The sequence below is a fragment of the Mustelus asterias genome, chromosome 2, assembly GCF_964213995.1.
Source record: "Mustelus asterias chromosome 2, sMusAst1.hap1.1, whole genome shotgun sequence".
Lineage (NCBI taxonomy): Eukaryota > Metazoa > Chordata > Chondrichthyes > Carcharhiniformes > Triakidae > Mustelus > Mustelus asterias.
In genome coordinates, this window is record NC_135802.1 from 73831676 (window position 1) to 73858743 (window position 27068).

At 44.3% G+C, this 27068-nt stretch overlaps 1 protein-coding gene across 2 annotated transcripts in view; it reads left to right on the top strand.

Annotated features, from left to right (window-relative positions):
• stx17 (syntaxin 17) overlaps positions 1 to 27068 on the top strand; it is a 96873-nt gene that overhangs the window by 20544 nt on the left and 49261 nt on the right. For both annotated transcript variants that reach the window (XM_078237351.1, XM_078237341.1), the window contains exons 2-3: positions 235 to 408; positions 22893 to 22958. In XM_078237351.1, coding sequence (XP_078093477.1) covers positions 286 to 408; positions 22893 to 22958 — 189 coding nt within the window. In that variant the 5' untranslated portion in view covers positions 235 to 285. The remainder of the gene's footprint in view (positions 1 to 234; positions 409 to 22892; positions 22959 to 27068) is intronic.

Below are 27068 nucleotides of genomic sequence, written 5' to 3' on the forward strand. Positions count from 1 at the left end.
CAGCAGTTTTACGTGAATGGAAAATTACATTTCCTTAAAAGTATCACGATCCTCAAAAAATCAGCAAGTGGAATATCTTGTGATATTTTGTGAAAGAAGCTATTTGTAAAAATCATCATTTGACACCTGTTTTGCTTATTAGACTTCAAACTTTATAATGAAAGGAAGAGCTTCTGAAAGACCCTGAAGTATCAGATTTTTCCTTTGAACCAATGTTTTTAATCTTGAATGAAGGTCCTGATGTGTCTTCGGCCAGGAAGACCCTAATTGCTGTTTGGGAACAGCATGGCAGAAGATCCTGCAAAACTGAGTCTTCGACGGTTGGAACCAGCTATCCAGAAATTTGTTAAAGTTGCAATCCCAACAGATTTGGAACGGCTCCAAAAACACCAGATAAATATTGAGAAGGTTAGTGAGATTTATGTAAATATTGATGTGCTATACATATTTTCACAGTTTTGGAATAAAATATTTACTATATTTCTGAAAAAGAGATATCCTGTTGAAGCTTTTTGTCTTGTACTTATCAGAATTTGGGAAGAATATCAAAATTTATATTGCTTGAGAAAAGGGGATTGGTTCGCAAATTGACTCTGATTGCTTAAGGCATTACCATGGAGAATGCGCCAGGAAATTTTTGTCCCCAAAGCTTTTGTTTAATTCAAAATGGCGCAAAGCCTCAATGAGAATACCTCGACCAATCCAACTCAACACAAGTATTTAAAATGATTAAGGGATTCAATAGGATAAATACAGAGTAATTATTTCATCTTGTGAAGAAATCAAGAACAAAAGGGCGTAAGCTTAAAACCAGAACTTGGCTATTTTGGGGTTGAATCGGGAAACCCTTCTTCACATGATGTGTTGTGGAACTCCCTTCTCAAAAAGTCTGTGGATGTTGGGCCAATTAAAATGTTAATAACAGTAATTCTCACATTTTGTTACGTAAAGTCATTGAGGGATATGGATCAGAGCTGCATAAATGAAGTTGAGGCACAGCTCAACTACGATCTGCATGAATGGAGAAATAGGTCCAAGGAGTTACAAGGCCAATTGTTCTTATGGGATTTAATCATTTTCTTCTCTGTAAAGTTTTCTGATCTTATCATTGGTCTACACTGTGGTCTTTTATCCTCCATCTAATTTTATCAATTCTATTTAAATTAAGGCACATTTTATAGAGTCGTAGAGGTTTACAGCATGGAAACAGGCCGTTCGGCCTAACTTGTCCATGCCGCCCTTTTTTTCAAACCCCTAAGCTAATCCCAATTGCCCACTTTTGGCCCATATCCCTCTATACCCATCTTATCCATGTAACTATCTAAATTCTTTTTAAAAGACAAAATTGTATCTGTCTCTACTACTACCTCTGGCAGCTCGTTCCAGACACTCACCACCCTCTGTGTGAACAAATTGCCCCTCTGGACACTTTTGTATCTCTCCCCTCTCACCTTAAATCTATGCCCTCTAGTTTTAGACTCCCCTATCTTTGGGAAAATATATTGACTATCTAGCTAATCTGTGCCCCTCATTTTTTTATAGGCTTCTATAAGATCACCCCTCAGCCTCCTACGCTCCAGAGAAAAAAGCCCCAGTCTATCCAGCCTCTCCTTATAACTCAAACCATCAAGTCCCGGTAGCATCCTCGTAAATCTTTTCTGCACTCTTTCTAGTTTAATATCCTTTCTATAATAAGGTGACCAGAACTGCACACAGTATTCCAAGTGTGGCCTTACCAATGTCTTGTATAACTTCAACAAGACGTCCCAACTCCTGTATTCAATGTTCTGACTGATGAAACCAAGCATGCCGAATGCCTTCTTCACCACTCTATCCACCTGTGACTCCACTTTCAAGGAGCTATGAAGATGTACCCCTAGATCTCTTTGTTCTGTAACTCTCCCCAATGCCCTACCGTTAATTGAGTAAGTCCTGCTCTGGTTCAAACTACCAAAATTCATCACCTCACATTTATCCAAATTAAACTCCAGCTGCCATTCGTCAACCCACTAGTCCAATTGATCAAGATCCCGTTGCAATCGGAGATAACTTTCTTCACTGTCCACTATGCCACCAATCTTAGTGTCATCTGCAAACTCATTAACCATGCCTCCTATATTCTCATCCAAATCATTAATATAAATGACAAATAACAGTGGACCCAGCACTGATCCCTGAGGCACACTGCTGGTCACAGGCCTCCAGTTTGAAACAATCCTCTACAACCACCCTCTGGCTTCTGTCAAGAAGCCAATTTTGTGTCCATTTAGATACCTCACCCTGGATCCCGTGAGATTTAACCTTATGCAACAACCTACCATGCGGTACCTTGTCAAAGGCCTTGCTAACGTTCATGTAGACAACATCAACTGCACTGTCCTCATCTACCTTCTTGGTTACCCCTTCAAAAAACTTAATCAAATTTGCGAGACATGATTTTCCACTCAAAGCCATGCTGACTGTCCCTAATCAGTCCTTGCATCTCTAAATGCCTGTAGATCCTGCCTCTCAAAATACCTTCCAACAACTTGCCCACCACAGATGTGAGGCTCACTGGCCTGTAGTTCCCAGGCTTTTCCCTGCAGCCCTTTTTAAACAAAGGTACAATATTTGCCACTCTCCAATCTTCAGGCACCTCACCCGTGACTATCGACGATTCAAATATCTCGGCTAGGGGACCCGCAATTTCCTCCCTAGCCTCCCACAATGTCCTGGAATACTCTTCATTAGGTCCCGGGGATTTATCTACCTTGATGTGCTTTAAGACTTCCAGCACCACCTCCTCTGTAATATGTACACTCCTCAAGACATCACTATTTATTTCCCCAAGTTCCTTAACATCCATGCTTTTCTCAATAGTTATACTTTAAAAATAATCATTCAAGCAGTCCAGTTATTTTTTTTGCTTATGTTTGTCAGTGTGAAATACCAGACTTTACATGTCAATCTCATTCCCCATTTTATGTCTGGACCAATGGAAAGCAAACTGCAAAGGTTGTCCCAAAATGATCAATCCGTTTGAAATCTTTACCTAGAAAAGCAAAAATTAACTGCCCTGTGTGACGGTCCACCTCTGGATTATTGTAAACTGTAGTTGGATTTCGACACAGGCTGCTCAGTAATTGTAATCAACTGCTGAGCTACCTGCTGATACCGAAATGGCTTGCTAGTTCTGATCAGGTTAAGGATTGAAGATAATGGAGTGTTCCTGAATTGCAGCTATTGTGAAATGGTAAGTCTTTAACACTGATGGGTTCAGCGATTATAGTAAATAGCACGCAGGTCTGGATAATTCCAAAATTTAATCATGATTTGGTTGTAGAGCAGTGTCATTCATTTAATTTCACAGTTCTAAAAGAAGCTCTTGCCGTGTCCTACGTATACTAAAAATATGACTTATATTTTTACTTTTTATCAGTGTGCCTACTTGTTCTCAGATAGTGTATTGTTGTTGCATCCAATATGGTGTGCATCTTGGGTGTATTGGGCATTACTCTGTTCAGTTTTGTTGCACAATAAATAATGAGGATATATTGCTTCCATCAGTGTGTGATTTGAAATTCCAAGAGTGCAAAGTTAGTTGGGGCATGCCATTTGGGGTCTAAAATGGCATCTGCTATGTGTGTGTCCGCTTGAGTTGTAAATTACGCTGAATCTTGGCAAAGGCATTAGTGCATGCCCAGTTAAGTACCCAAGTATGTAGAGTGCAAATAGATTGCACGATGTTAATTTGACATCAATAATACCAGTTTGGAGCACAATACTCCAGGTGGCACCCTCTCTTAACATCACACCCCCACACATTAAGCAGCATAAAGGATTCCCAACCGATTCTATTTAAAAACATCAACTGCTAATAGTTTCTAGCTGACTAAAGAGGGAAATGTTGACACCTCCTGAGTTGGCATCTGCAGCCACGACACCCAGAAGCTACAGTAATTTGGCAACAGGCACCAAGGCCGAAAACAATAATCCACAACCGCACTTGGTAGCTTCATGCACGGTGCATGTAGCAAAACCTTCCTCTCAAGGATTGACATTCACAGAAGGTGCCCCAAAAGAAGACACCCCCACCTAAATGATTGTTTCCTACTTTTCCATCATCTCATGGTTGGGACGATGTGAACATAGAGCGACTGCTTACTGGTTAATGTGTGTCAACTGTGACTTAGTGGTACTTTCCCCTCTGAGTCATAAGGTTCAAGTTCCAATCTTGGGTTTGAACACAATAATCGAAGCTAACACTCCAGTACAGCACTGAGAGGGTGCTGCATTGTCAGAGGTGCCAACTTTTGGATGAGATGTTAGCTCGAGGCCTCATCTGCCCCCTTGGGTAGATTTTGAAGAAGAGCAGCTATCCCTGATTTTCTCTTAATCAGCATTACTTGTCATTATCACTTGGCTATTTGTTGTAGCTTGCTGCATGCAAGGTTGCCCTTTATCCTAAATTACTATGGTGACTACACTTCAAATGAACTTCATTGACTGTAAAGCACTTTGAGACATCTAATGGTCATGAAAAGTGCTATATAAATGCAAGTCTTTCTTTTAATTCAAAAACAGAAAATGCTGGAAAATTTCAGCAGGCCTGATAGCATCTGTGGAGAGAGAATAAAGCCAATGTTTTGAGTCTGGATGACCCTTGACCCTCTGCCTGCCATTGTGCCCACTCTCTCCTTCCCACTGTCTTGCACAGTCCTCGTCCTACATTACCTCCCAGATCTTTGTCAGCATCCCCACCCTTCCCCACCTTGCACCTCACCCCCCAGTTGAACTTTGGTCTGTTTGGAGTGGAGGCAGCATGAGTCTCGGAGCACAGTGCTATTCAGATAGACAACAGTGCCTGGCACTGGGAGCAGAAGACCCCTGCACTCCCATCCCTGGGCACAGTACTGATTTGGGTCAGTGAAACGGGCAGGTTGATGAGTCCAGTGCGTTCCATCAAGACCAGCTCAGCATGGAACTGAAGAGAACGAGCCGGTCTGCTCCAACAGAGTTCAGCACAACTGATCATTGTCATCAACATCCTGGAGGTCACTATTGACCAGAAACTGAACTGGTCAAGCCAAATAAATACAGTGGCTGCAAGAGCAGGTCAGAAACTGAGAATTCTGCACATAACTCACCCCCTGACTCCCCAAAGTCTCCACCATCTACAAGGTACAAGTCAGGAGTGTGATGGAATACTCTCCACTTGCCTGGATGAGTGCAGCTCCAACAACACTCAAGAAGATTGACACTAAAGAGGAGAAAGCTGCCTGTTTGATTCGCATCCCATCCACAAACATCTACTCCCTCCATCATTGACACACAATGGCAGCAGTGTGTATAGTGTACAAGATACACTGCAGGAACTTATCCAGGCTCCTTCAACAGCACCTTCCAAACACAACCTCTATCATGCAGAAAGACAAGAGACACAGGTAAATAAGAATACCACCACTTGCAAGTTCTACTCACCCATCTTTCTGACTTGGAAATATATCACTGATTGTTCACTGTCACAGGGTCAAATTCTTGGAGCTCCCTTCCTAACAGCATAGTGGGTGTACCTACACTCCATGGACTGCAGTGGGTCAAGAAGATGGTCCACTATCAGCGTTTCAAGAACAATCGATCTTGGGCAATAAATACTGGCCTAGCCAGCAATGCCCACATTCCATGAAAGAATAAATATTTAAAAGCAACTGAGGTCAGAGAAGAAGAGGTCTGAGGGTTTAATGAAAGCGTGGCAAGGAATTAAATTGGAAGAAAGGATTGGGTCAGGGAAGATGGATATGGAACGCCGCTTGTATCTTTTGTTTTTTACTTGTCCTACTACCATCTCTTTTTGCCTTCTACCATCCAAACTGTCAGACTCTCTCTTTCATTCTCCCTGCAAACCCCTCTCCACCACACCCACAATTTCCCGGTTTATGTACTTGCTTAAAGACATCTCAAATATTTTCCAGTTCTAATACAAGGTCGCCAACTTGAAATATTTAACTCTGTTTCTCCCTCCACAGGCACTGTCTGAACTGCTGAATATTTACTGCATTTTCTGGTTTATTCTACACTTCACACACTCTCGCCAGGGATAAGCAAGCAAAGCGAGCATGAGGTGTCACTAGGTTTCAAACTTTCCATGAGACAGGGTGTCAATGACTACATACACATTGCTTTGTGGGCATTGTATGTTAACTCTACCATGTACAGAAACTGAAAGCAATTTTGCTCCCACAGCATCCAGCTAGTGTGTGACCATAAGCGTGGAACCCTGGCTTCATTGTGTGGCAGCCTGCTGCATCATCTGTATTTGAGTTAGAACCATAGAAAATTACAGCTCAGAAACAGGCCTTTTGGCCCTTCTTGTCTGTGCCGAACCATTTTTTGCCTAGTCCCACTGACCTGCACTTGGAACATATCCCTCCACACCCCTCTCATCCATGAACCCGTCCAAGTTTTTCTTAAATGTTAAAAGTGACCCCGCGTTTACCACTTTATCCGGCAGCTCATTCCACATTCCCACCACTCTCTGCGTGAAGAAGCCCCCCCTAATATTCCCTTTAAACTTTTCTCCTTTCACCCTTAACCCATGCCCTCTGGTTTCTTTCTCCCCGAGCCTCAGCGGAAAAAGCCTGCTTGCATTCACTCTATCTATACCCATCAAAATCTTATACACCTCTATCAAATCTCCCCTCAATCTTCTACGCTCCAGGGAATAAAGTCCCAACCTATTCAATCTCTCTCTGTAACTCAGCTTCTCAAGTCCCGGCAACATCCTTGTGAACCTTCTCTGCACTCTTTCAACCTTATTTACATCCTTCCTGTAACTAGGTGACCAAAACTGTACACAATACTCCAAATTCGGCCTCACCAATGCCTTATATAACCTTACCATAACACTCCAACTTTTATACTTGATACTCCGATTTATAAAGGCCAATATACCAAAGGCACTCTTTACGACCCTATCCACCTGTGACGTCACTTTTAGGGAATTCTGTACCTGTATTCCCAGATCCCTCTGTTCAACTGCACTCTTCAGAGTCCTACCATTTACCCTGTACGTTCTACTTTGGTTTGTCCTTCCAATGTGCAATATCTCATACTTGTCTGCGTTAAATTCCATTTGCCATTTTTCAGCCCATTTTTCTAGTTGGTCCAAATCCCTCTGCAAGCTTTGAAAACCTTCCTCACTGTCCACTACACCTCCAATCTTTGTATCATCAGCAAACTTGCTGATCCAATTTACCACATTATCATCCAGATCATTGATGTAGATGACAAACAACAATGGACCCAACACCGATCCCTGCGGCACACCACTAGCCACAGGCCTCCACTCAGAGAAGCAATTTTCCACAACCACTCTCTAGCTTCTTCCATTGAGCCAGTGTCTAATCCAATTTACTACCTCCCCATGTATACCTAGCGACTGAACCTTCCTAACTAACCTCCCATGAGGGACCTTGTCAAAGGCCTTGCTGAAATCCAGGTAGACAACATCCACCGCCTTCCCTTCATCCACTTTCCTGGTAACCTCCTCGAAAAACTCTAATAGATTGGTCAAACATGACCTACCACGCACAAAGCCATGTTGACTCTCCCTAATAAGTCCCTGTCTATCCAAATATTTGTAGATCCTATCCCTTATCACACCTTCCAATAACTTGCCCACCACCGACGTCAAACTTACTGGCCTATAATTTCCCGGATTTCTTTTGGAACCTTTTTTAAACAACGGAACAACATGAGCCACCCTCCAATCATCCGGCACCTCCCCCGTGAATACTGACATTTAAAATATGTCTGCCAGGGCCCCTGCAAGTTCAACACTAGCTTCCCTCAAGGTCCGTGGGAATACCCTGTCCGGTCCTGGGGATTTATCCACTCTGATTTGCCTCAAGACAGTGAGCACCTCCTCCCCTTTAATCTGTAAAGGTTCCATGACCGCCCTACCTGTTTGCTCTATTTCCGTAGACTCCATGTCCGTTTCCTCAGTAAATACGGATGCAAAAAAACCATTTAGTATCTCCCCCATCTCTTTTGGTTCCATACACAGTCTACCACTCTGGTCTTCAATAGGACCAATTTTATCCCTCACTATCCTTTTGCTCCTAACATACCTATAGAAGCTCTTTGGATTTTCCTTCACTCTGTCTGCCAAAGCAACCTCATGTCTTCTTTTAGCCCTCCTGATTTCCCTCTTAAGTAGCTTCTTGCACTTTTTATACTCCTCGAGCATCTGATCTGTTCCTTGCTGCCTGTACATTTCATACAACTCTCTCTTCCTCTTAATCAGTGTTATAATCCCCCTCGAGAACCAAGGTTCCTTATTCCTATGTACTTTACCTTTAATCCCGACAGGAACATACAAACTCTGCACTCTCAAAATTTCTCCTTTGAAGGCCTCCCACTTTCCATTTACATCCTTACCAGAGAACAGCCTGTGCCAATCCACACTTCCCAGATCCATTCTCATTTCATCAAATTTGGCCTTTTTCCAGTTCAGAACTTCAACCCGAGGACCAGATCTATCCTTATCCACGATCAGGTTGAAACTAATGGCATTATGATCACTGGATCCAAAGTGTTCCCTCACACTCACATCCATCACCTGCCCTAACTCATTTCCCAATAGGAGATCCAATATCGCATCCTCTCTAGTTGGCACCTCTATATACTGATGTAGAAAATTCTCCTGAACACATTTTACAAACTCTACCCCGTCTAAACCTTTAACAGTATGCGAGTCCCAATCTATGTGTGGAAAATTAAAATCCCCTACTATCACAACTTTGTGTTTCTTGCAGTTGTCAGCTATCTCTCTGCTGATTTGCTCCTCCAATTCTCGCTGACTATTGGGTGGTCTATAATACAAGCCCATTAATGTGGTCATACTTTTCATGTTTCTCAGCTCCACCCATAGGGCCTCTGTAGACAAGCTCCCTAATCTATCCTGCCTGAGTACCGCTGTAACATTTTCCCTGACCAACAATGCCATCCCCCCACCTTTTATCCCTCTGCCTCTATCCCGCCTGAAACATTGGAACCCTGGAACATTGAGCTGCCAGTCCTGCCCCTCCTGTAGCCAAGTTTCACTAATGGCTATAATGTCATATTTCCATGTGTCTATCCGCGCCTTCTGCTCATCTGCCTTCCCCACAATACTCCTGGCATTGAAATAGACACACCTCAAAAGATTATTTCCACCACACTCCAACCTTCCATTTGTGATTTTGCTTGAACTAACCTGTCTTTTTACCCTTGCTCCACTATCTGCTCTGGCACTCTGGTTCCCATCCCCCTGCAAATCTAGTTTAAATGCTCCCCAATAACACTAGCAAATCTCCCTGCAAGTATATTGGTCCCCTTGTAGTTTAGGTGTAACCCGTCTCTCTTGTACAGGTCCCACCTGCCCCAGAAGAGGTCCCAATGATCCAAGAATTGGAAACCCTGCCCCCTGCACCAGTTCCTCAGCCACGTGTTCATCCGCCCAAGCATCCTACTCCTGCCCTCACTGGCATGTGGCTCAGGTAGCAATCCTGAGATTACTACCCTCGGGGTTCTGCTTTTTAACTTCCTTCCAAGCTCTTTGTACTCACTCTTTAGGACCTCCTCACTCTTCCTTCCCACGTTATTGGTACCGATGTGTACCACGACATCTGGCTGATCACCTTCCCACTTTAGTTACCATGGCAAACCAAAGGGTGACTACTAGATGATAATGGCTATTTGCTGATGACATGGTTCATGATTCTGGTTCGCAGCTCATGCACACTAAAGCAACATTCTACCACAATGAATGTAATAGAAGATCACTGAAACAATGATTCTGCTGCCTGAACTGTTGCTGCAATAATTGGGTGAGTGGCTCTTAAGGATCATGGTGATCTGCTGTATGCCGTGCACTGTCACTATCATGGGGGACAGCCCTGACAACCAGCAGAAGAGGAAGAAGAGGGAAGCAACAACCTGACAGTCCCTTTCTGCTCAAGCTACATGTGAATAAATTCATAAGATACTAGTAACTGCAACCATACTTCTCCATTCACCAACGGTACTACACTCCTTCCCTTCCTTCCATCCCTGACTATCACGTTGTCATTTTAGTCATAATGCAAAGATAAAAGCTAACATAAAATAGCATTCCAGAACAGATTTATGAATGAAATTATGCCATATGATATCCAAACTTAAACTTATCATCCCTGTGGTTTCCTTGGGGCCAACAAGAAGGGCTAGATATGAGGAAGGTGCCATTTTTCATTTTCAAAGTGCCAAAGCCAGGGCTTTAACAAAGGGTCACCTGGACTCGAAACGTCAGCTCTTTTCTCTCCTTTACAGATGCTGCCAGACCTGCTGAGATTTTCCAGCATTTTCTGTTTTGGTGCCATTTTTCATTTATTCAGTCCAAAAGCTTATCAATAGTTGTTTCAATTAATCTGTTGACACCACCTTCTCCATCAGAGGTTAGGACATTCAGTCGCTCTTGTCCCCTTCTGATAGCTCCTGCTGCCTCCAGTTGTGTGGCACTTTGTACTGAAACAGAGAGGTAAATGTGTCAAAGTGTTGTGCAATCTGTTTGCTGACGTGGCTGTCATGATTAAATAGTTGGCAGAGTGTGCAGGTTGTGGGTGTGAGGTTTGCAGCTGTATTAAGTATGTGAGGGTGTGGTAAAACACATGAATGTCAGGTATGAGTTCTGATGGTAGGGTTTGTGGACAGGTGTGGTGGATTTAGGTGTGTCTGAGACTAATGATGCAGTGAATAGGATATGACATGTGACGACGCATTTATTGACCTTAACCACTCCTGTGAGGTCATTGAACTTCTTATAGCACTGAATCCAGGTCATTGTTATTTGACTCCTGGCATTAACTCTCATAGCTATCTGTTCCCACAGTTATTTTGAGTGTGTAAGTGGAACTTCTGGACTGCTGTTGATGGAAGACATCTCTTCTACCTTCCACTTCCTCCCTCAAGTGAATTGATTGAAAGCCTTTGAGCCTGCTGTCCCATGCTGCAGCATTCTCAGACCAGATGCACTTCCTACATGGCTTCCAATATCTGTTCCAGCCACAATGCACCACCTCCTTAAGAGGTGCAGGCTAGCTTTAAGCAGTGCAGGTTTTCCAGAATGGTGCAAGGAAGCTAAGATTTTATTTTGGCCCCTGTTGATTTGTTCAGGCAAACAGTGCACTAGCTGCAAGCAGCAGAACGTGGTATGCATCCTGTGCTTTTATCAATGGGTGTAGGTTACGATCCCTGTACCAGCTTTGGGGGGACCAACCAATTTAGCAGCGCCCCAAAAGTTGATAATCCAAGATTGGTGTCATTAATTTGCTATAAATTGATTTATCCTGCCTTTGTCTCTGTTGTTTGACTTTGATGTTCTGTGGGTCCTAGTAAAGTCGCCATAGTCCCAGATGACCATAGGCTATGACAGGTGGTGCTTTAACCTGAGGATCACCACACCTCAGGTGAGGGGCAAGGTTGAGAAGGTGGGCCTTCATGAATAACCTTGGCTGGTATGGGAATTGAATCCACTACTGTTGGTATCACTCTGCACCACTAACCAGCTGTCCAGCCAACTGAGCTAAACAGATCCAGTGGTCCTAGTACACAGATTTCTATTGCAGCACTTCAGGAGATCAGTGTTGGATTCCAAACGAAGAAAAAAATCATTGTGGTAATTGTGATATACACCATTCTTTGTAAGTATAGTCACGAAATAATGTCAATAAAGTAGGCTGACACTTTAGTCCCACATTGAGAAAGTGCTGCACTTTGGAGGTGCTGTCTCTTGGATGAATTGTTAAAACAGATCCTTGTCTGTCCTCTGAGGTAAATGTAAAATATGTAATGGCACCATTTGAAGAACAGAGGAGCTCTCCCAGTGTCCTCAACATCCCTCAACTAATATCACAAATAAAACAGATTGTCACACACTCTTTCATTGCTGCTTTTGGGATCTTGCTGTGTGCAAACTGACTGTTGCATTTCCTGTAGTACCACAATGACTACATTCAGTAAGTATTCATTAGCTGTAAAACACGTTAGAATGTCCAGAGATAGTGAAGGGAACTATGTAAGTTATTTTGTTATGGTAATGGTGTATAACAGATCACTCGGAGTCAGAGTTGCTGTGGCAACATGCATCTTAGTATGTGTGTTGTAGTTTGGGGTTATGAATAGTGATGGTGGAGACCCCAACTTTTTCAACCACATGGCTGACCAGGAATCTCTCCCGCTCTTACATTTGGCATATGTCGGAAGGAATTGCAGGTTGATACAGAGTTGTTTGACCAGGATATGAACCCACCTCCCTTGGCCTTCAGGTCCTGGGGTGGGGGGACCCAAACCTATAGCTTCTGGCTCAGTGACAAGAATGCTGCCACTGCACTACAAGACCACCCCCTTCTTTATTCCAACTTACAAATTTATTATATTGTTGGGATTGCAGCTTGAATACTCTTTATGGTGCTTAATTCAACTGCCATCCATTTATTGGTTAGTATTCCTTGTATTTGTACATGGTGTCACAGGTAATGCAAAGTCTTGTGTAAGTTTGAGTTTGAATATTTACATGAAAACAATTATATTATGTGAGCAAAACCTGTTAGGTTTACCTTGTGGTACTGTATGTGTGCAGTGACAAGCCAATCAAAATACATCTGTCTGAATTCATGTTTTACAGAATTAGGGAGCAGGGTTTTCATTCATATTTGTGCTTAATTTAGAATTCTCTATGCAGGGTAATGCTTACAACTTTGTTTCTCCACTGCCTTTCCAGTCTGTCCCTAACTCTCACGCTTCAGGGCAGCCTGTAATGGATGGCAAAGGATGGAATTGAAGATGTGAGGAGGAGATGGAAGGATTGGCTGAGGATTTGTTTGAAGAGGGAGAAGCTTCCATGTTTTATGTCTGGTGGTTTGAAATTGTGGAATATGGAAGAGGACTCTGACTTTGTGTATGGGCTCTCTATTTTTCAGAATTTTGTGATAATGCTTCAGTGCATATGGGGTCCTGTAAATCTTGTTCATGAGAATCTTACAGTGTTTGGATTTTCAGTGTATCAGGACTTTCATTTCTGTGCAATCATAAGGTTTGCGGCTCCAAAACGTTGTACTATTATCATGCTCTGTATCCCCAGCAGTTCACTGGAGCAGTGTCCACTGCCAGGACCGCACCGGGAAAAAGAAGTCACCTTTGAAGCATGCCTTCATTCCAAACAGATAAGTGTGGTCGAGGGTTGCCAGGCCCAGTCATGAAGGCTCCGGCATGGTGAGGGGACATTGGTAAAAGCACATTGGCCAATCTTTGCCTCCACAGATGCCTGAAAAAGCCCGGCTAAACCCACAAGGAGGTTGCCAGGGTTCACTTGGCAGGCTCCTCACACAGCTGAGGACCTACCCACGGTTTGTAAAGTGCAAGTGGTGATGGGATGAGCCCTTTATTGGCCACTTAATTGGCTCAATTTGTCTCTGGGTGGAGGGAATGTATTCCACCTTCCTTGCTGCTGGTAAGATGCAGTGGTGCCAAGAAGGTGACAGGGACTCTGCTCCTTACCTTCCATTGCCATTTTATGGATGTCTCTGACTCCTTAATGTCAAGGAAGGTCACACTCTTATCCCACCTTTTGGAAATCAGCTCTTCAGCTGTAATGAGACTTGGAGTCGAGTATCTTCGTAGAACATAAACTGGAGACTGGTGAGCAGGTTATAGCTGCTTGAAAGCACTGTCAACAGCACTTTCCATAACTTTATTGATGATAAGAGTAGGATGATGGAGTTGTAATTGGTTGAATTGGATTTAATTTGTCCTACTTTTTATGGGAAAGACATATGTGGACAATTTTCCACACTATCAGTTCAGTGCCAATGGTGAGCTGTACTGGAACAGCTTGGCAAAGGTTGTGGTGAGTTCCGGAACACAGATTTTCAATATTAATATCAGCTTGTTATTACTATATTGTTTGCTGTTTCCAGTGCGCCCAGCTTGGTACCTTGTGGAGTGAATCAGTTGGCTGAAGACTTGCATCTATGCTGCTGTGATCCACAGCTAGAAGCTGAGATGGATCTCTCACTCAGCGCTTCTAACTGAAGATGGTTGCAAATCCTTCAGCCTTGTTTACTGCACTTGCATGCTGAGCTCCACTATCATAGAGTTGCAGCTCTTATTTTAAAAAAAAAGCCTCCATGGAACTTTCTGGTGGATGTCAGATCCGTTGCATCTACATTTTGGGGGATGTGAGAAATGTTTCATTTAAGTGGCACTGGCCTGGCAACAAACCAGAAGTTCCCACATTGGCCAAGCACAAGTTTGCAATTTTAAGCTGTTGCCAATGCATGCCTGAAGAACAAAATTGAACAGTCCTGTGGCTATAGGCTGCACCCAACAAAAAAATTAGAGGGGACTTTGGATGCGAGTGTAATAATTGGATTAATTTGAATATTCCTATCACAACTTTTGCAACCTTGTTCGAATTTAGATCTAAAATAGATTTCAGAAAATGTGTGCCACTGAAATGTATACACCAACATCATGCTGAGCAGAGCATATAAAAACTGCATTCATCGTGGACCCAAATGTATGGATTTCATTTTTGATGAGACTTTGTAGAAATGGAATTGTTGTTTTTTATGGGCTTGGAGAAGCGATAGTTTTTTTTGAATTGCAACGATATCCTCATCTGCAAGACGTTACTGCAATGTACGTTTGTGATATACGATTTGGAATATTGTCCTGTTTGTGAGAATGTAATTTTGCAAACAGATTTCAGCATATTTACATGCTTGCAGTGGTGATGTATTTGTTGCCATGCAGTAACCAGAGAAAAGCTCTCTCAGCCTGTCAGGAAGAGATCAGTATCTAGGAGGAAATATGAAAAATTACTAACCAATAGGGGTATAATAAATAGTTTGCAAACCCCAAACTGGTGACAGTCAGTCAAGTGTACCAGAAAACAAAGCACTCAGTCCCCATTCCTGCATATCATGTTTTTCTATATACGTTGGTGTTTTTAATAATTGCTTTATGGAATAGTTTTGATTTCTGTACAAGGAAATAAGCCTGGGTTAAAAGAACAGTGTAGGACAAAAATACACTAGAAGAAAATAATGGGAGCTAACACATTTGAATGATTTATCTTCGCCATTTTATTGGAGAGTATAATCCTGCTTATTTAAAATAGGTTAACTCTGTTACAGTAGCGAGGTAGGTGCTAAAATGTTATACAAGGAATGTCACTCAAGCATGTTAACTATCATTCTGCTGCTATAACTTAACAGTAATTTATAACCACATGTTGGAAAAGCTGTGAAATAGAGCAGTTTGATCAGCAGCTGAAGGATTTAATATCAGGTTAATATCTGTGTTTGACCTTGTACTAGAATATGTGTTGTAAGATTTTGTTTCCTTCATGAAGCTAGTTAGAATTAATTTATCAAGTTTTATTTTTATCAGCATGCATTCAATTATGTAATCAAGTTCACATCTATGCAATTGGGTTGACAGTAGGGCCAGCTGTGCTAGTGAGCCAGTTTTGTTTTCCGCATGTGGAATGTACTGCTGTGTGGTATTCTTGGAACATAGAACATAGAACATAGAAAGCCACAGCACAAACAGGCCCTTCGGCCCACAAGTTGCGCCGATCACATCCCCACCTCTAGGCCTATCTATAGCCCTCAATCCCATTAAATCCCATGTACTCATCCAGAAGTCTCTTAAAAGACCCCAACGAGTTTGCCTCCACCACCACCGACGTCAGCCGATTCCACTCACCCACCACCCTCTGAGTGAAAAACTTACCCCTGACATCTCCTCTGTACCTACCCCCCAGCACCTTAAACCTGTGTCCTCTCGTAGCAACCATTTCAGCCCTTGGAAATAGCCTCTGGGAGTCTACCCTATCCAGACCTCTCAACATCTTGTAAACCTCTATCAGGTCACCTCTCATCCTTCGTCTCTCCAGGGAGAAGAGACCAAGCTCCCTCAACCTATCCTCATAAGGCATGCCCCCCAATCCAGGCAACATCCTTGTAAATCTCCTCTGCACCCTTTCAATGGCTTCAACATCTTTCCTGTAATGAGGTGACCAGAACTGCGCGCAGTACTCCAAGTGGGGTCTAACCAGGGTCCTATAAAGCTGCAGCATTATCTCCCGACTCCTAAACTCAATCCCTCGATTAATGAAGGCCAGTACGCCGTACGCCTTCTTGACCGCATCCTCCACTTGCGAGGCCGATTTAAGAGTCCTATGGACCCGGACCCCAAGGTCCTTCTGATCCTCTACACTGCTAAGAATGGTACCCTTCATATTATACTGCTGCTTCATCCCATTGGATCTGCCAAAATGGATCACCACACACTTATCCGGGTTGAAGTCCATCTGCCACTTCTCCGCCCAGTCTTGCATTCTATCTATGTCTCGTTGCAACTTCTGACATCCCTCCAAACTATCCACAACACCACCTACCTTGGTGTCGTCAGCAAACTTACCAACCCATCCCTCCACTTCCTCATCCAGGTCATCAAGGATTCTTGTTCACATCAACATAATTGGTTAGAATTTCAGAATTTGATAAAATACAGAATAACAGCAAGCTCTAAAATGCCAGAAGATGCAACATCCCACAATCCAAATTTGAGATGGTGGAGGGAATGATGGGGGGCTGGGGATTGGCGAGGATGTGTCCCTACACAGCCCTCCAAAAAATAACTTGCGTTTTGGGTGATAGTAGACCATAAGACATAGGAGCAGAATTAGGCCACTCAGGCCATCAAGTCTGCTCCGCCATTCAATCATGGCTGATATTTTTCTCATCCCCATTCTCCTGCCTTTTCACTATAACGCCTGATCCCCTTATTAATCAAGAACCTATCTATCTTTGCGTTAAAGGCACTCAATGACCTGGTCTCCACAGCCTTCTGTGGCAAAGAGTTCCACAGATTCACCACTCTCTGGCTGAAGAAATTCCTCCTCATCTCTGTTTAAAGGATCAACCCTTTAGCCTGAAGTTGTGCCCTCTGGTTCTAGTTTTTCCTACTAGTGGAAACATCCTCTCCACGTCTGCTCTATCCAGGCCTCGCAGTATCCTGTAAGTTTCAATAAGATCCCTCCTCATCCTTCTAAACTCCAACAAATACAGACCCAAAGTCTTCAACTGTTCCTCATACAACATGCTCTTCATTCCAGGGATCATTCTTGTAAACCTCCTCTAGACCCTTTCCAAGGCCAGCACATCCTTCCTGAGATACGGGGTCCAAAACTGCTCACAATATTCCAAATGGGGTCTGACCAGAGCCTTATACAGTCTCAGAAGTACACCCCTGCTCTTGTATTCTCGCCCTCTTGACATGAATGCTAACATTGCATTTGTCTTCCGAACTGCCGACTGAACCTGGACGTTAACCTTAAGAGAATCTTGAACAATGACTCCCAAGTGTTTGTGTTTCTGATTTCCTAAGCATTTCCCCATTTAGAAAATAGTCTATGCCTCCATTACTCCTTCCAAAGTGTATAACCTCACACTTTTCCACATTGTATTCCATCTGCTAACTTGTCCAAGTCATTCTGCAGCCCCCCTGCTTCCTCAATACTACCTGTCCCTCTACATATCTTAGCAACAATGTCTTCAGTTCCTTCTTCCAAATCGTTAATGTATATTGTGAAAAGTTGTGGTCCCAGAACCGACCCCTGAGGCAAACCACTAGTCACTGGCTGCCATCCTGAAAAAGATTCCTTTATCCCCACTCTCTGCCTTCTGCCAGTCAGCCAATCCTCTATCCATGCCAGGATTTACCCTTAACACCATGGGCTCTTAACTTATTTAACTGTCTCCTATGTGGCACCTTGTCAAAGGCCTTTTGGAAATCTAAATAAATCACATCCATTGGTTCTCCTTTATCTAACTTTCTTGTTACCTCCTCAAAGAACTCTAACAGATTTGTCAGACATGACCTCCCCTTGACGAAGCTGTGCTGACTCAGTCCTATTTTATCATGACTTCCAAGTACTCCGCGATCTCATCTTCAATAACGGACTCTAAAATCTTGCCAATGACTGAAGTCAGGTTAACCGGCCTATAATTTCCCGGCTGCTACCTCCCTCCCTTAAACAGCGGTGTTACATTAGCTACTTTCCAGTCCTCTGGGACCCTCCCTCCCTCCAGTGATTCTTGAAAAATCACCACCATTGCCTCCACAGTTCCATAGTGGATCACAGCTCCTTTTATACTTATCGGTTTGCTACTGCTATTGTTGTGCATTGCTTACCAAGATGGATTTCACCCCCTCAAATACTTGATGGTTGTGAATGATTTGGGATGTTGTGGTGATGTAAAGGGCACCAAATGCAATTTTTTAAAACTTGTGTTTTGTAATTGTGGCCCATGGAGTAGATAATTAGCACATGCAGTAACGATACTTAAACATGGACAGAAGGGTAATATTAGATTAGTTGAGTTATGACAACATACCTGAAAGATGTTCAGTATCTTTTTGGCTCTGCTGGTTACCAGAACATGAACATGCATTATTCTATTTTGAGGCAAGCAGATTTGATAGTCAAACTGAACTTCTCTTCACTGGGGAAGGCCAGATGCAATTGTGCCTGTCAAACACTTAACTGGTGTTGTGAGACTTCTTACTGTGTTCACCCCAGTCCAACGCCGACATCTCCACATCATAAACACTTAACTAGCCAGCGTTGGACCTTCCATAGGATTTGGGAGAGTTGCTAACCAATCAGAAGTTGCTGCTGTGGTAATGCTCCTAGCAACAGCCCGAAGATCAAAACTGGATCCCAGGGCACAGCTGAGTGGGACAAAATGGAGGTCATGGAGAGGGATTGCCGGAGAGGAAACTTGGAAGGGAGTCGGAGGCAAGGGCAGGGACGTGGCATTCAGCAGCACTTTGCTCCCTGCCCTTTCCTGATGCCAGTTCCCTCAATTGGGCACTGAGTGCCTGTCCCTCATTAACGAGGGACCCCTGACATGAGGCAGCAGGCAAACTGCATAGGGTTGCTGAGACCCATGCAAGTCCTGTTAAATCACTGAATTCTGGTGGACTCAAGGATAATTGGTGTCAAGTGGCTCATTAATAAACCAATTTGACTTTCCGCTGCTGACAGGATTCCTGTTTTGGGCCCTATCCACCCTGAACCTAATTGGAAACATTTTGCCTGACCCTGGGAATCTGGTGTCAAAACTCCTTTCCAATTCTCCTGGCCTCACTGCCCTCACGCCCGCCCCGGCCTCACTGCCCTCACGCCCGCCCAGGCCTCACTGCCCTCACGCCCGCCCCGGCCTCACTGCCCTCACGCCCGCCCAGGCCTCACTGCCCTCACGCCCGCCCCGGCCTCACTGCCCTCACGCCCCGCCCCGGCCTCACTGCCCTCACGCCCGCCCCGGCCTCACTGCCCTCACGCCCGCCCCGGCCTCACTGCCCTCACGCCCGCCCAGGCCTCACTGCCCTCACGCCCGCCCCGGCCTCACTGCCCTCACGCCCGCCCAGGCCTCACTGCCCTCACGCCCGCCCCGGCCTCACTGCCCTCACGCCCCGCCCCGGCCTCACTGCCCTCACGCCCGCCCCGGCCTCACTGCCCTCACGCCCGCCCCGGCCTCACTGCCCTCACGCCCGCCCAGGCCTCACTGCCCTCACGCCCGCCCCGGCCTCACTGCCCTCACGCCCGCCCAGGCCTCACTGCCCTCACGCCCGCCCAGGCCTCACTGCCCTCACGCCCGCCCAGGCCTCACTGCCCTCACGCCCGCCCCGGCCTCACTGCCCTCACGCCCGCCCCGGCCTCACTGCCCTCACGCCCGCCCCGGCCTCACTGCCCTCACGCCCGTCCCAGCAGGCTCCATTGAATTCTGCAAAATGGTTATCCTGGCTAGGATCTCTAAAAGTATCGCAGCTTAAAGCCTTGCGGAGGCTGTTGATTAAAGTTGCAAGAATTGGACATTGATTTTCTCAGGTCTGGTATCTCAGTAGCCACTGTTGAAACTGGCAGACCCATCTTTTATGAACTCAAGTCACTGGGAGAGTTTTAAACAGTATGACCAGCTAATTACTCATTGCTTCACTGTCAGAAACCTCCATCTGAAAGGGATATTATTTGCAGAAGATTTTACTTTATTGGGTAATTTTGGGCTGGTCCTGGATTTGAAATTTAATTTTAAATATTTTACTTCTTCTGCTGTCTAAACTTTACTTAAAGTCCCACATGGCAGGTTGGTTAAGAAGGTTAAGGCTCATGGGATACAAGGATAAGTGGCTCGATGGGTGGAGAACTGGCTTGGCCATAGGAGACAGAGGGTAGTGGTCGAAGGGTCTTTTTCCGGCTGGAGGTCTGTGACCAGTGGTGTTCCGCAGGGCTCTGTACTAGGACCTCTGCTATTTGTGATATATATAAATGATTTGGAAGAAGGTGTAACTGGTGTAATCAGCAAGTTTGCGGATGACACGAAGATGGCTGGAATTGCGGATAGCGAAGAGCATTGTCGGGCAATACAGCAGGATATAGATAGGCTGGAAAATTGGGCGGAGAGGTGGCAGATGGAATTTAATCCGGATAAATGCGAAGTGATGCATTTTGGAAGAAATAATGTAGGGAGGAGTTATACAATAAATGGCAGAGTCATCAGGAGTATAGAAACACAGAGGGACCTAGGTGTGCAAGTCCACAAATCCTTGAAGGTGGCAACACAGGTGGAGAAGGTGGTGAAGAAGGCATATGGTATGCTTGCCTTTATAGGACAGGGTATAGAGTATAAAAGCTGGAGTCTGATGATGCAGCTGTATAGAACGCTGGTTAGGCCACATTTGGAGTACTGCGTCCAGTTCTGGTCGCCGCACTACCAGAAGGACGTGGAGGCATTGGAGAGAGTGCAGAGAAGGTTTACCAGGATGTTGCCTGGTATGGAGGGTCTTGGCTATGAGGAGAGATTGGGTAGACTGGGGTTGTTCTCCTTGGAAAGACGGAGAATGAGGGGAGATCTAATAGAGGTATACAAGATTATGAAGGGTATAGATAGGGTGAACAGTGGGAAGCTTTTTCCCAGGTCGGAGGTGACGATCACGAGGGGTCACGGGCTCAAGCTGAGAGGGGCGAAGTATAACTCAGACATCAGAGGGACGTTTTTTACACAGAGGGTGGTGGGGGCCTGGAATGCGCTGCCAAGTAGGGTGGTGGAGGCAGGCACGCTGACATCGTTTAAGACTTACCTGGATAGTCACATGAGCAGCCTGGGAATGGAGGGATACAAACGATTGGTCTAGTTGGACCAAGGAGCGGCACAGGCTTGGAGGGCCGAAGGGCCTGTTTCCTGTGCTGTACTGTTCTTTGTTCTTTGTTAATTTAATGGCAGGCAGTTAACTGACAGGAACATGTCTCATACAATCTATGAAGCATCCCAGAGACGAGAGTTCAGAATGTGCAGAGATTCTGTAGTAGCCTTTGGCAACTGTTCATACAGAAAATAAATGGCTAAATTTGAGTTTTGCTGGGATCTGTGGTTGTTTTGATCTCTATGGAGAAGAACAGACTGGAAGTTTTTGATATATAAATTGCTGAAATGTATGTAGGTCATACATCTTCATCTATCACAGCTTTCCCTCTGATTTCAGCTTCTCTGCCGTTTGGCCATTTGCACCCTTTATTCTCTCTATGGACTGCCATTAGCAGCCTTTTCCCCTGGTTTCTGTGGCTATGACTCATCTTTCATTCCCTCACCCTGCAGTATAAATATCTCCCATTTTCTGTGCCTTTTAGCTTTGACAAAGGGTCACCTGGACTTGAAACATCAGCTCTTTTCTCTCCTTACAGATGCTGCCAGACCTGCTGAGATTATCCAGCATTTTCTCTTTCAAATTAATAAACTGTTCACATAATTTATCAGAATATGCATTGAACACTCAAACGTCAAAACAGTTGAAATTAAATCGTGTGATTATATTTTAAATTTTATGTAAAGACCATTTAGAATTATTCAGTGTTTGTGTACAAGGCATGATACCTGTGCTTCCCACTAGAAACAACCAATATTGTATGTCAGTCAGTGCTCAGTTGATGGAATCCTTGCCTCTGAGTCTGAAGGTTGTGGATTCAAGTCCCACTCCAAGCTGGGAATCGAACCTAGGTCCCTGGAGCTGTGAGGCAGCAGTGCTAACTACTGTGCCACCGTGCCGCCCTACAGGTGTGTAGTGGTTTAGTGACCACTTCTAGTGTAAAGCCATCATTTAACATTTAATGTGGTACTTGGAATTTGACCAGATAATGGTGGCAGCACCAACTTAAATTGGACCACAATTGGAGCACAAAAATCAAGGTTGACATTCCAGCAAGGCACTAAGGGAGTACTGCACTGCCAAAGGTGCAGGATTTCAGGTGAAATATTAAACTAAGGGCCCATCAGCTCACTTGGATGGCAGGATTATCCCCAGTGTCCTGGCCAATATTTATCCTCTAATCAACCCTGGATTCTGTGGTCTTTGTAGCATTGCTCCTAATAGGAGCTTGCTGTGCTAATTTTCCGTATTACACCAATGAGTGTTCTTCAAAAGTACTACATTGGGTGTGAAGCACTTTGAGACATCCACTGTTTTGAAAGGCATTATAAAAATGCAAGTCCTTTATTTTAAACTCTGGTCTTACATAAAATATATGAACTCTTGACAATATTATAAAATGTTTTTTTAAATATACATAAAATTGTGTAACATTTGAAAAATACACTGCATTGGATATTTTCAGAACACATACTAAAGGTAAATTAGAGCAGATTTGTAGAACACAATTAAAAATCATGATTCTTAACAGTAGTCCAGGTGTTACATTTTCTGTGTTTGTTATCTTCAGAATACTGTAGATGAATTCTATGATGTAAGTGTGCAATTCCCTTTTGCAGTACCAGCGATGGAGTCAATGGGACAAGCTGCACCAGGAACACATCAATGCAAGCCGTACTGTGCAGGTAGATTTGAATGCCTTTTTGTTTGTGATAGAATTTATCTATTGAAAGTGCCATTCTCAAGTGTTTTCTCTCCTATATATGTTTACTTGTTTGGGTTGTTAATCCAAAAAGGGAACCTCTCAGATGTGTTTTGTGAAATTATTAAAATATAAATTGCTTCATAGCTTCAGCACTCTTAGAATTTACATGGTAAATGTTTTAGGGGTGATTAAGGAATTGGACTGCTGTAACTTTCTATAACATTAGAAAATAACATTAATTTTATTCATGTTTTTAGGAATTCCCATTCTAGAATGCTTAACCTTGTTAATGTTGAGCTCCCTCAGTAACACTTAGCCATTTCCATAGTGCTGCTGGTATACTGATAATGTATTGTTGAAGTTAAACAAATTCTGCTTGGGATGAAACATTGTTTGTTAATTTCATGACTTAATACAATTTGATTTCAGTAGACCCTAGCCAATGCATTTTCCCCTTTCCCATGTGTAATTAAAGCTTTAATGCAAAAGTTGATGGGCGTGATTTTCCTGCCCTGTTGTGCTGGTCGAGTAGCGTAGCGGGGTGGGAAATGTAAGTGGCAGGCCAGTAATTCCCAGGCCACTTTTATTGACGTAATCAGCTACACGCTGGGGATCACAAGTGGTCCCCAGCAATGGAGAGGTGATGTGATAGCCCCGCTGGTGGGACCAGGGGCCATTGAGGTCCCCTGAGAGGTCGGAGATGAGGGGGCAGAGCCAAGCTGGCACTGCCCAAGGGGCTCTGCCCCCTCATCTCCTGGCACCCTAGCACTGGCAACCTGGCACACTTGGCAGTGCCAAGGGGGCGGGGCCAGATGGGGGCCGAGCCAGATTGTGGGGGAGGGAAAGGGTGAACTCTGCATCGGGGGGTGGGAACTGATGTGGGGCTGGCCATCAGTCAGGGCCGGCCATCAGAGGTCCCGTACATTGGGAGATCAGCGCATGCGCAATGGCCCCCTGAGCACTCTATCAAAACTCAGCTCACTCATAAAAAGGGCAGGAAAACCTCTTTTATTCCCACCTGTTGAGCACTTAGAATTATTTTGGGAAAATCGTGCCTGATATGTTTATACGTGGCAATGCAGAGGCACAGTTAATTTACAATATTCAGACATTAGGAGATATGTACGTAAGAAACAGAATCTGTCATTCAATATCATGGTATCTATATCAATCCTGCCTACCCCAAATCCCTTAATTCACTTGGTGTTCAAAAATCTATCAATCGCAACCATAAATATTCTCATTGATGGAGCATTGACAGCTTTTGGAGGTAAAAAATTCCACAGCTTCATAACCCTTTGAGGGAAGAACTTTCTCCTTATCTCAGTCCCAAGTGTCTGACTCCTTATCCTGTGACTACGACCCTGAGCCCGAGACTCTGACCAACAGAAACAGCTTCTCAGCATCTAAGTTTAAAGTTTATTAGTGTAGGCTTACACTAACACTGCAGTGAAGTTACTGTGAAAATCCCATAGTTGCCACACTCCAGCTCCTGTTCAGGTACACTAAGGGAGAATTTATCAAAGCCGATGCATCTAACCAATACGTCTTTCAGGAGGAAACTGGAGCAACCGGAGGAAACCTACGCTGACATGGGGAGAATGTGCAGATTCCGCACAGACAGTGACCCAATCTGGGAATCGAACCCAGGTCCCTGGCGTGCTATGAGGCACCAGTGATAACCACTGTGCCACCCCTTGCCACCGTGCTGCCCTGTCAAGCCCTCTAAAAAATAGAGTCATAAAGGTTTACAGCCTTCGGCCCAACTTGTCCACGCCGTCCCTCTTTTTTAACGACTAAGCTAGCCCCAATTGCCCGCGTTTGGCCCATATCCCTCTATACTCATCTTGTCCATGTAATTGTCTAAACGCTTTTTAAAAGATGAAATTGTACCCGCCTTTACCACTACCTCTGGTAGCTTGTTCCAGACACTCTCCACACTCTGTGTGAAAAATTTGCCCTTCTGGACCCTTTTGTATCTCTCCCCTTTCACCTTAAACTTATGCCCTCTCGTTTTAGACTCCCCTACCTTTGTGAAGAAATATTGACTATCTAGCTGATCTATGCCCCTCATTATTTTATAGACCTCTATAAGATCACCCCTAAGCCTTCTACGCTCCAGGGAAAAAAAGTCTATCCAGCCTCTCCTTATAACTCAAACCATCAAGTCCTGGTAGCATCCTCATAAATCTTTTCTGCACTCTTTCTAGTTTAATAATATTGTTTCTATAATAGGATGAACAGAACTGTACACAGTATTCCAAGTGTGGCCTTACCAATGTCTTGTACAACTTCAAGACATCCCAACTCCTGTATTCAATGTTCTGACCAATGAAACCAAGCATGTCGAATGCCTTCTTCATCACTCTGTCCACCTGTGACTCCATTTTTAAGGGGCTATGAACCTGTACCCTTAGATCTCTTTGTTCTATAACTCTCCCCAACGCCCTGCCATTAACTAAGTCCGTCCCTGTTTCAATCTACCAAAATGCATCACCTCGCATTTATCTATATTAAACTCCACCTGCCATTCATCAGCCCACTGGCCCAATTGTTCAAGTTCCCGTTGCAATCCTTGATAACCTTTTTCATGGTCCACAATGCCATCAATCTTGGTGTCATCTGCAAACTTACTAACCATGCCCCCTAAATTCTCATCCAAATCCTTGATATAAATGACAAATAACAGTGGACCCAGTACTGATCCCTGAGGCACACCGCTGGTCACAGGCCTCCAGTTTGAAAAACAACTCTCTACAACCATCCTCTGTTTTCTGTGCTTACCCCAGTCCAACGCCGGCATCTCCACATTCTGTCATCAAGCCAATTTTGTATCCAATTGGCTACCTCACCCTGGATCCTGTGAAATTTAACCTTATGCAACAACCTATCATGCGGACCTTGTCAAAGGCCTTGCTAAAAAGTCCATGTAAACAACATTGACTGCACTGCCCTCCCCTCAGCCAGCTTCTTGGTTACCCCCTCAAAAAACTCAAATTCGTGAGACATGATTTTCCACTCACAAAGCCATGCTGACTGTCCCTAATTAATCCTTGCCTCTCTAAATGCCTGTAGATCCTATCTCTCAGAATACTTCTAACAACTTACCCCTACAGACGTTAGACTCACCGGCCTGTAGTTCCCAGGCTCTTCCACGCAGCCCTTCTTAAACAAAGGCACAACATTTGCCACCCTCCAATCTTCAGGCACCTCATCTGTGGCTGTTGATGATTCAAATATCTCAGCAATGAAACCGCAATTTCCTCCCTAGCCTCCGATGATGTCCTGGGATGCACTTCATCAGTTTCCGAGGATTTATCTATCTTGATGCGCTTTAAGACTTCCAGCACCACCTCCTCTGTTATATGTACACTCCTCAAGACATCAGTATTTATTTTCCCAAGTTCCCTAACATCCATGCTTTTCTCAACAGCAAATACTGACGAGAAATATTCATTTAGGATCTCACCCATCTCTTGTGGATCTGCACATAGATGACCTTTATGATCCTTAAGAGGCCCTACTCTCTCCCTAGTTACTCTTTTGCCCTTTGTGTTTGTAGAAGCTCTTTGGATTCTCCTTTGCCTTATCTGCCAAAGCAACAAATGTCATATGTTTCAATAGAATTGTGTCTCCATCTTCTAACCTCCAGAGAAGAAAGGTCAATTCTACTCGGTCTCTGTTCATAGCCTTCTCATCCTATGAATCAGTCTAATGAACCTTCATAGAAGAATCATGAAATCCCTACAGTGTAGAAGGAGGCCATTCAGCCCATCGAGTCTGCACCGACTCTCCGACAGAGCATCTTACCCAGACCCTATCCCTGTAACCCCACGTATTTATTCTGCTAGTCCTCTGACACTAAGGGGCAACTTAGCATGGCCAAACAACCTAACCTGCACATCTTTGGACTGTGGGAGGAAACCGGAGCACCCGGAGGAAACCCATGCAGACACAGAGAGAACGTGCAAACTCCACACAGACAGTCACTCAAGGCTGGAATTGAACCTGGGTCCCTGGTGCTGTGAGGCAGCAGTGCTAACCGCTGTGCTGCCATGCCGCCCATAACTCCACATAGACAGTCACCCAA